The sequence below is a fragment of the Dreissena polymorpha genome, chromosome 4 (assembly GCF_020536995.1).
Source record: "Dreissena polymorpha isolate Duluth1 chromosome 4, UMN_Dpol_1.0, whole genome shotgun sequence".
Classification (NCBI taxonomy): Eukaryota; Metazoa; Mollusca; class Bivalvia; order Myida; family Dreissenidae; genus Dreissena; species Dreissena polymorpha.
Window position 1 is genome coordinate 50,865,289 of NC_068358.1, and position 16,328 is coordinate 50,881,616.

General features: G+C 32.4%; 1 protein-coding gene across 1 annotated transcript; it reads left to right on the forward strand.

The window, feature by feature from the left end:
- The first annotated feature begins 9,279 nt into the window (after positions 1 to 9,279).
- On the forward strand, positions 9,280 to 15,765 carry LOC127877528 (uncharacterized). Its single transcript, XM_052423474.1, has 10 exons — positions 9,280 to 9,479; positions 9,965 to 10,141; positions 10,624 to 10,701; positions 10,964 to 11,164; positions 11,425 to 11,526; positions 12,085 to 12,186; positions 12,471 to 12,633; positions 13,381 to 13,486; positions 13,791 to 13,907; positions 14,542 to 15,765. Exons 1-10 carry the CDS (start codon positions 9,419 to 9,421, stop codon positions 15,082 to 15,084), a joined length of 1,650 nt encoding a protein of 549 aa, XP_052279434.1. The 5' UTR covers positions 9,280 to 9,418; the 3' UTR covers positions 15,085 to 15,765.
- Positions 15,766 to 16,328: the final 563 nt, after the last annotated feature.

Here is a 16,328-nt window from a genome sequence, read left to right on the forward strand (position 1 = left end):
AACAAAGAAAAATGTTTTTAAACGTCAAATGACGTTGTACATGATGACGTCATAAATGGCGTTATATAAAATGGCGCCAAAAAAGTGTAAAAAATCGCCAAAAATGAAATGACGTTAAACACTTACATATTGTATCTTAATCCTATGTTAAATGTGTGCTTTATATATTTAATAAATTGATATTTTACAATAATATAATTATTATTATGATATTTAATCAAATATCATTAGAATATTATACATAGATATGGATTGAAATAATAAGAGTCATTAAATAAGTTTACCCTATTTAATTTATGATAATAAGTTAAGGTAGATTATAATTACATATGATGATGATTATTTTATTGTAAAATATCAATTTATTAAATATATAAAGCACGCATTTAACATAGGATTAAGATACAATATGTAAGTGTTTAACGTCATTTCATTTTTGGCGATTTTTTACATTTTTTTGGCGCCATTTTATATAACGCCATTTATGACGTCATCATGTACAACGTCATTTGACGTTTAAAAACATTTTTATTTGTTATTTAAATTGTGCAGTCAAAAGACGTAAAAATGTAGTTAACATATAATTTCCAATGTTTTGATAAAGGCATTATGCCGAAACGTCAATTAAAGGAGTATAATCAGAGAGTTATAATTTTTTAATATCCCTTCGGATAATTCAACTGAGCTTAAAAATCTCCAGTAAAAAAACAAGAATACAATTAAATAATTAAAAAAAGTAACCATCAACGGGGCTCGAACCACTGACCCCTGGAGCCATGGAGCAAAAGTCTACCGCTCTATCCATTTGACCATCCGCTCTTAGACCATTTCCGATGTATTTTTTACCTCATATAAACAACTGAGTTCTCCAAATTATTCAATCGTTTCGCGTTGCAACGCTTTATAATTTTCAGGTTTTTTTTAAATGGTCAAAAGATGCAAATAATGGATATTTTAGAGCATGGTAAATGTTCAGTATTACTATTTCCTCACAAATATCATAACTTCAAGGAAAATTTGCGAATCTGAAACATTTTTTTAAATTTTGTCAATTTACCAAGGCGTGAAAAGGCCCTTTTAACACTACTACAGAAAAGTAATTCCAAATATGATGTTTTTCCTACTGCGTACATAGTTTTTATTGGATGACACAATATATAATTTAAACTGTATTTAAAAATGCATGCAACCCTACGGAATACCGTTAGGGCCATCGTGGTTACACATTAAAATCCAGAGGGCGACAATGCGATAGTGCGAGAGTACGATGGCGTTGAGATGGGTTTATGACTGGTACTTAAATTTAAATTACCAAATGAGTATATAACTGAATTGTTAATAGTCTGGTTAAAGAAGTGTATATGACGAGCAGTAAAAATAATATATTTATACATCTTATGTCACAAATATCTTTATAAAAAAAAGAAATATTTATAAGCACTTACCTGGAATTACATATGTAATACTGTTACAGAGTCTACAATAAAAAAGTACGATCACAGTGTACGACTCTAAGCTCAATATTATATTTGCATTTCATTAGCATAATAAACCCAGAGGGATAGAAGTCTAACTCATCTAAATAATGTGTCATGATGAACGGTTGAGTAGGTAATTGATTTATTTACACTTGACATATAACATAATCGTATTATCGCAATATTTTGATTTAAGTATTATTGGACATATAAACTGTACTGCTTGTTAATTGCGGGATGTGTTCGCAAATTATTTTTTTCTCGAAAAACGGACATTCACAATGATAATCCGTATTGATGATTAAGCTATTTATTGAAAAGATATAGTAAGTTAAAAGGTCAATTATAACATGTAATAATGCTCTTAAATTATATGGATGTCGCATTATCAACAATGATATAAATCAGGGACGCTCGTTAAGCTTGGACCAAAATGTCGTCTGCCTGCTTGTCCAATGAGGTTGGTGACGCCGCACATCAGTCTTTCTACCTCTCAAAGCACCTCTTACAACAGATGGTAAACCAGATCAATGTGACGTCACCATCATAGCTGAAGACAAGGTTCGAAATAAATATATGTACGTCATTTTCATATAATACACTAAGCTCAATCGGGCTACCTTGAACATAAAATAAAATTGTAAAAAGGACAGTCTGATCAGCGCACATACTCGTTAATATGCTGTATTTTTCAAGCCTCTTGCATCTACTGATTTAGAGAAGCATATGGCTAGTGGCCCGTTCGTTCTTCGGTCCATCCGTACGAGGAAAACCTAAATCACACGTTTCGTATAACATCAATAATGCTTCTTACAAAACTTTGATATATACATAGATGTTATTTATGAACATATTTACACACCCGTATGGTCCGCGTTCATTTTTAACATGTAACCTATTTAAGAACTGAAACTTATTCCGAAGGTCCAAATTCTTGGTAAACCCACAATTACGTGTTTTGGCATGTTTAGACGAGACACACATTTACTCAACAGACACACACAGACGAACACAACTAGGAACCCCGCTTTTGAACAGTCATTGCAAAGTATATGGGATTTAAACCGGGGTTAATGAGCTCACACTTGGTCCAGAATTATTCATAAAATATAGAAGTATAAATAAACATCAACGTCACGATTTAAGATTTACTGTGGGTTATTCGACAGCAAACAATCATAGAAACTTATTATTTATTCTAACACGATTCTGATTGAGTGACTAATCACACATATAATAATACGGCCATGTAGCGGGATAGTTATTTAATTTTCACTACAGTAGGGAAGTTACTATGCGTTAGACAACCGCGCAGATAGGTCACACATACTTGCTGTTGTGGGCAACGCCGTCAGACATTGCTTTGATATTAAACATTACGAACATTGGAAAACACTGTGTTAGAGTTTTATCAGCAAAAATAAGTCGCCATGAAAACTGAAATGGACCTGTGTACGTTATTGTTTCCCACCGACTATGCGACCCATCTTTAAATTGGCACTATGATGGCAAAGTATGAAATAACTGGGCTTGGCAGCTTTTACTTGGAGTGGTCCCAGGGTCGAGCCATAGGCCAGACATTTCTAATTTATTATTGTTCCTTTTTAGTAACTTTTATTCACATTTAAAAACGTAAATCTGTAAACAAGGCCATTTAATTCCAAGTATTTAATTGCTTATTCCATATATACATCTTTTCACCTTAATATTCGATTGGAGACAACTGTACACTTGTTCTCCAGCGATTTGTATGATGTGATGTCCCATTATTTTGATATTGCTTACAATCACCATATTTTTAGGTTTGCACAGTTGTTAAATGGAATGTCGGGGTTGCAAAACATCGGGTTGGGTAAATCATAACCGGAAGGGGTGTTACATAGTGTAGGGAATATAACCTCCTGAAGGATTAAAAATAGGATGGAGCATATCACCCGATGCTTGCACTCCCAATTTTACTTCAACATATATGATTGCTGCATTTGTGTGTGCACGTTTGCGCATCATTCTTGTATACCAGGTTTTACTTTTAAGAGTGTAAGGGCACGTCGAAACCCTCACGATTTATATGGTAAACATTTATATAAGTACTTAGTCCCTGACCTTGTCTTATCATCATCTCAGAGTCATCTACAATCCAATAAGAAAAATCTTTAGAATTCATTCAATGCTTTTCGAGTTTATATATCCTCCTCAAAGGAAATGCATACAATATACAAAAACGTACCATGGGCAAACGCAAAGAGAGAGTTATGTTACTAGTACACTCCACTTCGTCCTAAGTCATTATTTAATAGGTTAAAGATTTATATTTAAATATACGTTGAACTATATAACCATTGTCCTTTTTTTCTATTTTTAACAACTGTAATTAACGATTTTGTATTTTATGGCATACGTGTTTTCTGTAGATTTAACAGACATATATTGTCAAGGCTAAAGGGAAAGTCACTAACTCGCCCATTGACATGATTTCTATCCTTCTTTGTCATTCAACACTTATAGATGATTAGATAAAACAGCAATCGTGTAAAGTATATGTATCGTAGTCTTGATTATTATATAAGCTCATTATAAACATCAGATAACGCAGCACAATGTAGGCACCCACCGAATCAATAAAACTCTTCGACATAACAAATGGTTTACAAAACGAAAAACATTATGAACAAAATAAATAAAAAATACCCAGAAAAATACAAGTGAGTAAACATCACACAATCGAGCGAGAACAAACGAAGCATTATCGCTCCATTGGCTTTTGGTATAAAATGCAAAGTTACGATTTACTGAAGTTGTTTATTATAAGCCATACTAAATAATGTATAAGGTCCACTAGCTAGAAGACAGTGCCCGTATTCCCCAACCCATTCTCAGACTTATGAAGAAGTTATGGACTTGAACAAAAAATCGTTCAGCTTTTGAATATATACAGACTACCGCTGGTGATTATGTCATGAAAATTGGACTTAATGATGATGAGTTAATGAATTAAGTTTATAATCCAATTAAAATAATTTTATTTATTTGTAAATATTTGGTGAATACGGGCCCAGGAGTCATAACAAATAACCACACAACATAATGAAGAAACCATATGCCATAACTAATAAACTACATAACGAAATACAGAAGGTAAATTTCATCATAAAGATACCACTAGTCATAAATACAAATGCACACACTATAAAACAAACACAATATAATATAAAAAAAAACGACTCATCGTGATAAGGCAATTCCTAATCATATATATATATGGCACTTGTAGTAAAATCAATAATACAAACAACATAAACCACATGCCACAAAGAAGAAACAACCAACCGTAATAAGGTAAGCACATAATAAAGATACCAGAACAGAACATAACTTTATTACGACTTGTACATAGTACATCGTCTGTCTTAGCCATGTTATATTATACATTGCAAAGGGTCACGTGAAAAGAAAGTGAGTATACAATAATAATTAGTGTACGCAACGTATTAAATAATACATGACATTGGTTGGTAACAATCGCATTGTTAAACATATTATTGTGACACGTGGCAATCTATTGTCATGCTGTATTACCACGAGTAAAACTAAGGTATGTAAAAAAACAATATAAGGAAGTCACAAGCTGTGTAAATAAAGGCACACAGTTAATTAACAAACCATATTTAATCAAGGGGAAACTATAAATCGCAATAAAAGCACACATCATGATAAAGAAATCACTAGTCTTAATTGTGAATATAAAACAACAATAAGGAAGCCAAAATATTTAATAAATAAGGAGCCCAAAATAATAAAGGCACCACGTTACATAAAAAAATCAGCTGAACGTTATAAGAAGGTATACCTCATAGTAAAGATTACACTTGCTACCATAATGAATGAATACATAATAAGAAAAAAAACACATATCACAAAATAAAGAAATCACATAGCATAAATTGCTTATCGCAAGCAGTAAGTCACCTTGCAACATAAAGAAGCAATATTGAAGAATGTACACATCACAATAAGGAATACACTTGTTATAATTATGTATTCACAAAACATACTGAACAAAGCACACATCGTAAAGAAGAAAGTACACGCCATGATAAAGAAGGAACATGTAATAATACCGGGACCATTAGCCATAACAAAGAAGGCATATTTCGGCATTAAGCATCCATTTATCAACACAAAAAGCACTAAATGCAGTAACGTAACTACTAGTCAATATGAAAAGTTGACAACACGTATAAAGGAAACTATATATATACACACCGTAATACTTAGAATGAAACCACATATTAATGTTAAGACAGCTCACGTTATAATAACAAAAAAGACATGTCATACATAGGAAAACACGCATCATAATAATTAAACTACTAAGCAGACTAAAGGCAAAACATATCATACTGGAGAATCATTCATCATAATAAAACACTTACACATCGAAAAAACGTAACAAATTAAAACACAGAAGGTACACATCATAGTAAAAAAACCACTTACAATAATACAGAAAAATTACATTCTTGTATATACAGTTGTCATAAGACAGGTAAGTCGTTCCGCACACATACCATTTTCAAAGTAAGTATATTAACCATTAATTTTCATGTATATGGTATTTGTATCAGAATTTTGTCTAGTCAAAGCTTCCTTCACTTACCGCATATAAGTACCTACGTGAACTATCTCAGATATTCGTGTTGCTTTCAATGAACTATGGAACTTAAAAACAGATGGACTCGTTTAGTAAATACTTTAAATGTATGTGTGGCATGGTAAACGACAGAAAGGACATGCATTAATGAAATGGTGTGAATTCATTTGATATGTACCGTTCATTTCAATGGAGGTTATTACGTTCTGTACCAAGATTCTCAAAGTGTGTGCAAAAGCCCTACATTTTACAAAATAGAAAGTACAATGTTAGTCAATAAATCACATTAGTATTTATATTCAAGGGAAGTTTAAACATTCTATACATATCTAGATCACAACTAATATTCATATAACAACAACTTGGTTGTAATTATTCTATATGTAAATTCACATACAATTTCATAATAATAATGTATAGTGGGCTTCAACATCAACAGAAAAATCCGTTCACATTTAACAATTGTTTAATAAGCGCAACGCAATTTTTGTATCATTTATAAAAAAACATTAAACGATTTATAGTGCACAGATTGTATTTTACTTTTTTGTTTTTAATATTTTAATAAAGCAAACAATTAAATATAAAAAAAAACTGTAAACGGTACTAAACAATTCATGCATTCTTTTTACACATTACATTTATCTTTCTAAATCAACGTTTAGTTATTATTATTATTATTTTAACATTTAATATTTAAACATTTTATCGTTTGTGAAATTTTTAATTGATGCCATAGATCTCTTTTATTTATTCAAATTTCATATTCCAGAGGCATGATATTCGGCTTTAAGTTTGCTTAAAGATTTTACAATAATATATTCATAACCTAGAGAGATTTGCGAACCAACTGATATTGTAAAAACCAGGTTTATAAATTACTTTTGAAATTATCGACTACTTTATTATTTTCACCATTAGATGCCCATTATTCACCTTGTTGAGATGCATCCCCTTTTGCCAAAAAGCATCCAATTGAATGACATTATAAATACACACGTTATAATAACCTATCACAATTATAAATGAATTATGCACATACATATCTGTGTGTTTTTATTTTGTAAAATTCGCAACTAGTTCTGTTAAAACAGCGCCGTCTTGACGGGAATTAGCCTTCTGGATTTATTGTAGATGAAATCTAATTATAATGTATTACCCCCGTTCTCACAGAGCTACGACTTTACTGCGATCATCCATATCAAGCCACGATCTGAAAAAGGTTTGGATCGGGGCTGATCTAGGTCGATTGGAGTCTAAATTTGGCAAATTATGGACTTCATTTCGACCATACTACGATGCCCCTATATATATATATATATATATATATATATATATATATATATATATATATATATTGAATATCGAGACTAGTAGATTGGCCAGTTCTACACCGATTCCATTATATCCACGAAAGAGTATTTTTTGTAATAAACTCATTTTCTTCTTGAATGTAAACTATATACGAAACTATGACTAAAATATATTCAAGTGTATTTTGGACACAGACCAAATATGTACACATTTATATAATTCAAGACATCAAATTATAAATCATAAATAAAACATTTGAGCAATAATATTTATCACTAATTTCAGGTTCGATCTCAAAATAGCTTTGTAGCATGCATTTTATGTATGCTGATGTTTTTTGTACCGCAAATATCTGGCTGTAATTTTTAATTGTATATATTATGTACTGCTCGATAAATAACCTATGTTTGTATATAATTATCAAATTCCTAACAACTGAAAATAAATCATTGCTTCAAAATGTCTGTTGTTACATGTAAAAATCATTTTTAGTAAGCGATAGCAATACATATGTACTGTGTTGACATGTATGGATACACTCGCCTTTTTTACATGTGCTGTCCAAGCTGTATTTGAATGTCTGTTATCAATTGCCATTAAGATATTTCAAAGGAATGTATCATGTCTGTTTCTTAATGTCTTTTACGACAATATGGCTGTATTTTACGAATTGTAAAGAATTTTATTACAGCTTTTATGGCAGATTCAACCCATTTACTAATAGAAACGGCTATATTTTCATTTATCATATTCCAAGACGTTTGGACCATCTATATTTTTGAATACGTAGGTGGTTTGTATACGATTTATGAAATGAGTGTTAATAAATCCAGACGTCGTCATTGTATTACAATTTGTTTTGCGTGTATGTTAAGCTGCAGACACCGTTTCAAAATATCAGTTTATTCAAACATTGTATTATGACCAGAGCCTTTCGCCTACCTATATATTCGTTTCGTTTAGGTAGCAAGCAAGGGCTCATGTTTTGTGCTACTGTAACATGTACGTACATGAGACATAATTGACATGTATTTTGGTACAGCTAAGTTAGGTTTATATAGGAAAACAATTATGTTACTATCACTTTTTATTCTACGACCCTCAAACAAGTATATACATGAGCATTTGCCTCGTTAAAGGAACTGTGTTACTTCGGTTTAGTACAAAGTATTACTTTTATTCCAATTGACATATTGACCTAATATATGTAAAATGCAGTATAATTGATATATTGCCGTAATTAATTTTTCCATTGAAATTTGACGTATTTTGATTTTTTTATTACATATGCACTATCGAAAGCGATTGATATAAATGTCGGATATCTAATAAATAATACATTTATTTATTCTTGTCATGAAACGTATTATTACTATGTATTATCATAATCTTCTTTGTTTGTAAACACTGTATGCTTACTTTGTCCACTTGGGCTGGTTGCCTTCTGGATACATTGTTTAATAAACTGATTCCTGAAACTCAATACAATCGCATCCAGAGGTGAAACAACCAAATCATGCAAATTGATAATGCTAGTGTGTTTATAAATCATGTAATTTAGATTTATTTATAATCATTCAAAGGTTTAAATTTGGAAATCCCAATTGTTAGTGTCAGTTTATTAAATTTAATAATAATAAGTTAAGGAATCGATGTGAATGTCCGATTAATCAATCAAAAAAGTAATTTAGCCTGGTTCCTTTATGCTTACATAATTATTCATGTGAAACATATTCGTATGTCTCTTCCGTTGATTGAAACGCGAACAGAAACGAAACTAAAACTACTTTACCACTTCAGTTATGGTTGGTATGGACCGAAGTATCAAATTAAATGTCCTGTTTCTTCTAGCGTATAGTCATTGGCAATTTAACAATCATGAACATAGGTTATTGATGTAAACAATAGCACACAGACCAATCCACTGAAATAGTAAAGCAGATTAAGCGTCTTCTGGACTTATTGGGATTGAATAATGCCGTTTCTCTCTGGATTAATAGTTTTGCTGGGATTAATTCATCTTAGCTCTCAAAGCGGTGAGATTATGTTTTGCTCTCTTTGAAAGATTTTTCTCTTTATAGGCAGAGCAGCAAACCTTTGTAATTCCATCATTAAGGAAGCAAACATATACTAAACAAGTCCTTAAACTGTGAGAACAAAAACGTTTTATACCCTTTAGACGTTCATATATAACTTTATAATACTAATTACTTATTGTTTTAATCGGATTAATGAGAATATGTAACCAAAATGTTTTTGTGTCTCTTTATTCATTGCGTAATTCAAGTGTTTATGTACCTTATGTTTTGCCTTTATACGAGTGTATTCTATGTTATGTGGCCTACACGCAATAATCTCGTCAATCATATTTATTTTAAGGATGTCGTTAAAATGTATATATTAAATGTATAAATATTAATGATATAAAGTAGTTAAAATTTAAACTATGAACTTTACAAAGTCAGAGCTTGGGCCCAAGAACGAGTTATGGCAACAAAAACTGTCCTAATTTATATTTCAGACAACACAATTAACTTAGTCTCCGTAGCAACTGATTGGGAGTCCGCACAAAACAATTGTATAAATGAAACGCGTATTTTGATTTCGGAGATGCCAAGTGTTATTTCCTTGGCGAGTGTCAAGCCTGGTGACGTCATCTGGGTTAACGCCAAAGTGACACGGATAAAATATCATGGCGGTAGGTCTAACGACTGTTTAAACATAATGATGTTTGTTTATAACTTCCTGTCGGCTGTCTGTATTTTAGTTTAAACCTATTTATTTTAGCTCGATTGCATCAAAAGCCTTAGGCTTATATAAACGCTCTCGAGTCCGTTTCCTGGGCCTAGAACCAGTACTTGGTGTCTTTGGGGGAGATCTTAAGAACGCTCCCACGGTGGGGATCGAACCCGTGACCTCCCGGTCGCTAGGCGGACACCATATTCATTACATCACGGCGACCTGTATTTTAAAAGCGGGATAAATTATTTTCACATGATTTAAATTGCCGTTATTCCGATCGTACTCAATATTCTATATATAAACCCACACAACACAATCCAAACTTTTTTCGCCTTCTTGTTACAGCATGTTCATGCTAATTTTATGCAAAACGTACTCTAGATTCAGCGACATACTTATTGTAAAACGTGCCTGTTTGAACTTCTTATTTACTCACAGGTAAAATGGAGTATTCAAAGTTAGCCTATATGCCATCGGAGACATTTCTGGAAAACTGCATATGCGTCTCAAAGACAGGTAAGACAATTTGAAAAAGTATGTGTTCGATTATAGCTTGTTCTGTGCCATTACCTGTTAGGTAATTTATTATTAAAAAGTGTGTTTATTTTGATAGAATTAATATTTAAATCTGATAGAGCACCATTCATTGGTACAAATCGTTCGTTTTTAAATGACCATGTTGGAATAAAAGACCAGCTACGGAAATCATGGCATAACATGTTTACGTCGATTCCTTAAACGCCGTGCTTTTAAGAGATTGTGGATACTTTCCCCACAGTTCATGATTCAGGTACGAGAACGTGTACCCGAACAAAAACTGCCATTAACTGGACAGAGGCCCACCAGAAGTGCACATTTAACGGGGACACGTGGGATCCATTACCGAGTCACAGAATCAAACAAACTCTTGCCATGTTGGAAAAAGGCCCTTCTGTCTGGCTTTCGAAGTATCCAAGTCGTAAAATAGATGTTTTAGATGGTAATTTGAAATTTTGATAATATCTGAACATAATAATCTTTCAAGAGTACGAATGTGAACAGTTAATGATTGAAAGTTTAGAAATACCAGCATATATAGAATAGATGTAACCCCTGATCATTAAAATTTCATGTATTTAGTATTTTGGTTTTTAATCCTATTATTTGTTTTCCAATGAACCTACATATATTTCTTATACATGCATCCAAATGATGATTGCCAAATGATTTCGAATGCTTACCATACAGTACTACTTTCAGAAACAGTTTCAAAGTGTGTTTGTTTACAACGTTTAGAAGGCGGTAGTTTTGTAGAACGTCTCGATAACTGCTCCAACTCTCACCGTTATGTGTGTGTCAAAGGTAAAGTACTGTTCTGTTCTGTTCTGTTCTGGTAATTCAAGTTTTATTGTAATCCATAAGAGAAGAAAATGGAATGAAAAATTGGAATGAGAATCTTTAATTTTGTTTATTCATAAAAAATGTATTTTTAATATAACTTGTTTTCTCATTTTGATTAGTTTTGACCCCAATTTTTCCGACAAAATGAGTCTAGGCGGGAAGGCAATATGTTGGTTACATTATTATAGCTGTCGAACAGTAATACATTCATCTGGAGTTTATATTAATAGAAGAAATCTCTAGCTTTGAGCATAACTAACATCATTTAGTTCTAGAAATTTGGGCGCCCCTGTGCCGGTTAAAACCCGATATGCTTTTCTTTGCATTAACCGTTGTAAAATTGTAAAATTGTATTGAAAATGGTTGCATTGACCGTTGTAAAATTGTATTTAAAATGGTTTCTTGCTTTAATTAAAAGACCTTATTGCTGTTGAACCTAGTGTTTTACTTTTGTTTAAATTTGAGGTCAGGAAATGAGCGTTTTCATATATTGTGCCATTATGTCTGATTGTTGTCCAGACCACGATAGTCATGCCCCGACCTTGACCCGTCTTGAAACACTGATCCCAGAACTGAGCATAAATGGTGATGCAAACGGAGAAAACATTAGTTCTTTACCAGGTAAGGCGTTCTTATCACGTATTATCAACAGTTTAGGAATTCTAAACTGTATATAAATTTATGTATGTGAAATATGTGAGCGGATGGCCTATTTGCGGTATCGGTACAATGTGCTTGTTTATTAAAATAAAAATAGCATCGTATTTATAATCAACCCATTATTATCATGTAGGTCCAACAATAAATTGATATCTTATTGCATGGTAAAAAAAAGTGTGTCAAAGTTCATTATTGGTTCATTTGATTAAATTAATCTTTAAGAAACGCATACTACTTAATTCTAGGATCAAATGAAGGCGGTAAGTCGAAAAAGTTGATTGACTCTATTGCCGGAGGAGTAGCAGGATGTATCGTGATCGTTATTGCCGCCGCCGTGGCCGTTTATGTTTGCCGACGATATCATCGCAGACGACAGTACCGACAGAGTCTCAGGCGATACCAGAATAAGTATGCTAGCAGTGTATCACACCTTTGTACTCGTATTTGATAAATTAAAGGATGTAACTCATTTGTTGATTGTTCGTTAATATATAAATATGAATGAATTTTGTAGTTTTTTGTAACATAATTTTGCAAATCTTATATAAGGAAGTTACTTGATGGACTTCTTTCAAATGGAACAATGAAAATATTTTGAAGAGATTAATTTATTATCTAGAAAAAAAGAATAAAGTATTTCCGATACGTCCATTTGTTTAACCTTATACTTGTGGACATGCTCTTAATTATTCTAAATTGCTTCATATTGTCTCTGCTTTATATATTTTATTGTATGCGTTTTTGGCAAATATGGTACATAACAGAAAACCTAGAGTAAGATTGCGACGTTCTAATCCATCGTCATATTACCCCAACCCCCTACCATTTATTCTAGAGAGGCTTACCAACACAATTATGGCATATACTGTCTTACGAAATATTGTACCCCATTTGCATTACAAAATATAATTGATTTACCAATTGGATATATCACGCATATAAGTGTATCATACTCAATAACAGGTTTTTATATTCAATGGAAGAAAGACTAATACAATGAATTTAACACATTCCCAGTATTTTACGATGTGAATAAATGGTCATGATGTGATGTTTCCCCCATCAACGGTCACTCAAACTAGACATAACGCTGAATTATGATGCATCCAAATATTTCCCTACATACAGTATACATATAAAGTCTCTGTTTTGCAGACAGTCGATCAGAAGCACACACACACTTCCACGAGCCTCTTACCTTGACAAGGGACGCTCTATGACGCTAGACAGCTCAGTCGTACAAGGCAAAATCAAATATGAGGTATGAAATACTCGATCGTAATGTCGATACTTGGTTTGGGTGTATATACCTTTATAAAGAATAAAGGTGTTGATTTGGACGTCATTATGAGGTATGTTACGGTTGCAGGGGTATGATAGAGATATGATTAGAACTTGTCATATCTAAAGCGCGGAGGTTGATTTGTCATACGAACAGACATTTTCTGACATTTTATTTATATCTTAACAAATATTGATGTCGTTATAATAAACTATCATGTACAATGAAAACTAGTGTTTTTTCTTATATTTATTTGAAATTGTGCTATATTATCTTTGCTAAGGACTGCACTGGCAAGAAGTATGCCACGTTACAGGGTGAGGTCGCCCGCGAGTGTAAGGGGCGCCTGAACCGCCAGGGTTATGTCAACGAGATTGAACCGGATATAGACAGTATAGAGGTTAATGGATGTGATTTGTGATATAGATTATATTATAACACAGACTTACTAATATTCCAACATAACAGCGTGAAGATACGCTGTTGTCTAATGTATATGGTGTTTATCGTTACAACATTACCGACAATGTTGATTTGTAAAATATAGATTAATGGATAAAATTGTCAAGTAACTCAAATGATGACATCCAAAGATATACGTTGTCATTAACACAAGAGTAAAGTTCGACATGTATAATAAGAGTGCTTAATTGCAATGTTGTATAGTAAAGGTATTTTGATATCGACACATACTTATTTAGAACCAAATAACTTTAATACATGTTTACTTCTATTACTACATTTACTTTTATTATTTATATAAGTAATACGTAATATATGTTGATGTGTTTGTTGTCGAGTTAAAGACTAACGTGATGTAAAACATGTCCATTTATTTAATATTAATAAAAAGGTTTCCGTTAAGTTGTGCACGAATTGCACAGTGTGTACTCCAGTAAGTTGTTGCGTAGTGTGCTTACTATGAAGAGGGATGACTGCATGTCACTATTTAAAAGTATCATTATATTTTTACATTTATATATAACTTAAGTTAGTTCATTAAAGGCAAAGACCATGTGGTTCGTATATTTTAGGACCTAGAGAAATACGAGGAGTTCAGTCCGTCTTGCAATAACTTTCACACTCTTGAACCTGGTCAAGAAGTGTATGAAAACAAGCGCCCCAAGAAAGCCTCCATCCTCGCGGATGAGAAGGCCCTTGACAACAGCGCTGAGGATGACTGCTATGTGGAGAAGGGTAAACCTATTTTAACCAAGAAAACACGTGGTGCTAAACAACAGCCGGAACAGGCAACACCGGTTGGAAATGATGACTCTGAATACGGAAGAGCTAAGTTGAACTATGACGCTCCCCCAAGGCGACAGAAGGGACAGTTTAGTCTAAAATTTGGTAAAGTTGCGAGTAACAAACAGAGGGCGATGGCCACCGAGTTTTCTCAGAAACAAAGAGAAGGACAAGAGGACGAAGTGTCACAGGACGCTACACTGGATGATCTGGACAATTATGAGAATTTCGATACACTTAAGCGCAATCAAAGGGCTGTCAAAGATTTGAATGAACTGGAATCATATGAAAACTTTGCCAAACAACAAAAAAGTCTAAATTTGATGGTTTGAAAGTTTCTGGTCCATAAGTGTCGAATATTTATTTCTAAAAAATATCTTACTTAGGCGTAATGTTGACTTGTATTTTGTATGCAAATGCCATCTTAAATTGTGTAACAAGACGTAAATACTATATAAATATGAATGTCAGTAACGTGCAAGTAATACTATTGCATTTTTCGTGAAATTGCAGTGTATTGCAAACACACCAAGATATACTTTATAGCACACTAACCACTTGTGTACCAGATATACGGAAACTTTGCACAATATTGACTAACGCGGTAACTTTACTTAGATATTAATAAAAACCATTTAATTAAAAAGTGTGTACCTTATTAACACAGTGTTAGTGTATAAATGTATACGTTATTAAAAAAACTTACCAATAAGGAAACATGTATAACTGTTTTGAATAGTGTTCTACTTTTGTGTTTGCATGCGAGCATCTTCAAGGTAGTATGAAAACGTTATAACTAATATTTCGAGTGTTTTATGACCGCAACTACAGCAATGAACGATGCGGAATCGTTTTGTGTATACTGTTCAAAATGTTTAATTAGTGTTCGCAAGGTAGTAAGATCATTTCATGCTTATACATGTATGGTGTATGAATTCTTTACTTTGAATGTTTTATGTGTTGCCAGTTTGATAAAATGTTTACATTGACGTGTATAAAATAATATATTCTAAGTATGTTTATTTATTCAATACACGATTATGAATTATGTTGGAATGCCAAGTGTTTAATATTAAACATGTGCACTTACACTCTGAATACCTTTATATTTTAATCGAAATATAACAAGTAACAATGCATGTATATTCAATATGAAACTTTATTGGTAGTATTGTTGTTAAACTTCACAGTAACCAAAGTGAAGATATTATTGATCGTATAATGGTAAAATATATATACTATTTATTCCATTGAAAAACCATTTTTTGAGGGATCATATTACAATCGGAATTTCCCCCACCCGTTGTATCGGTATTTATTAGTTAATAAACAAGTCTTTAATCTGAATCCTATTTATCACATAAATAAAACACGTCCGATCTTGTATGTTAGTTAGTTTACACACGTCGTTAAAACTGAACGTATTAATCAAATCACAACAACGTAATTGAAATTCGACTTAAATCTAACAATCATTTTCTCGTTCAAACAACATGGCGTATAGATGTAGATTTTATTTGCTCATAAAGGAATATTCAATGAATGTATTATCCTATTAAACTTTTGCATATATCAA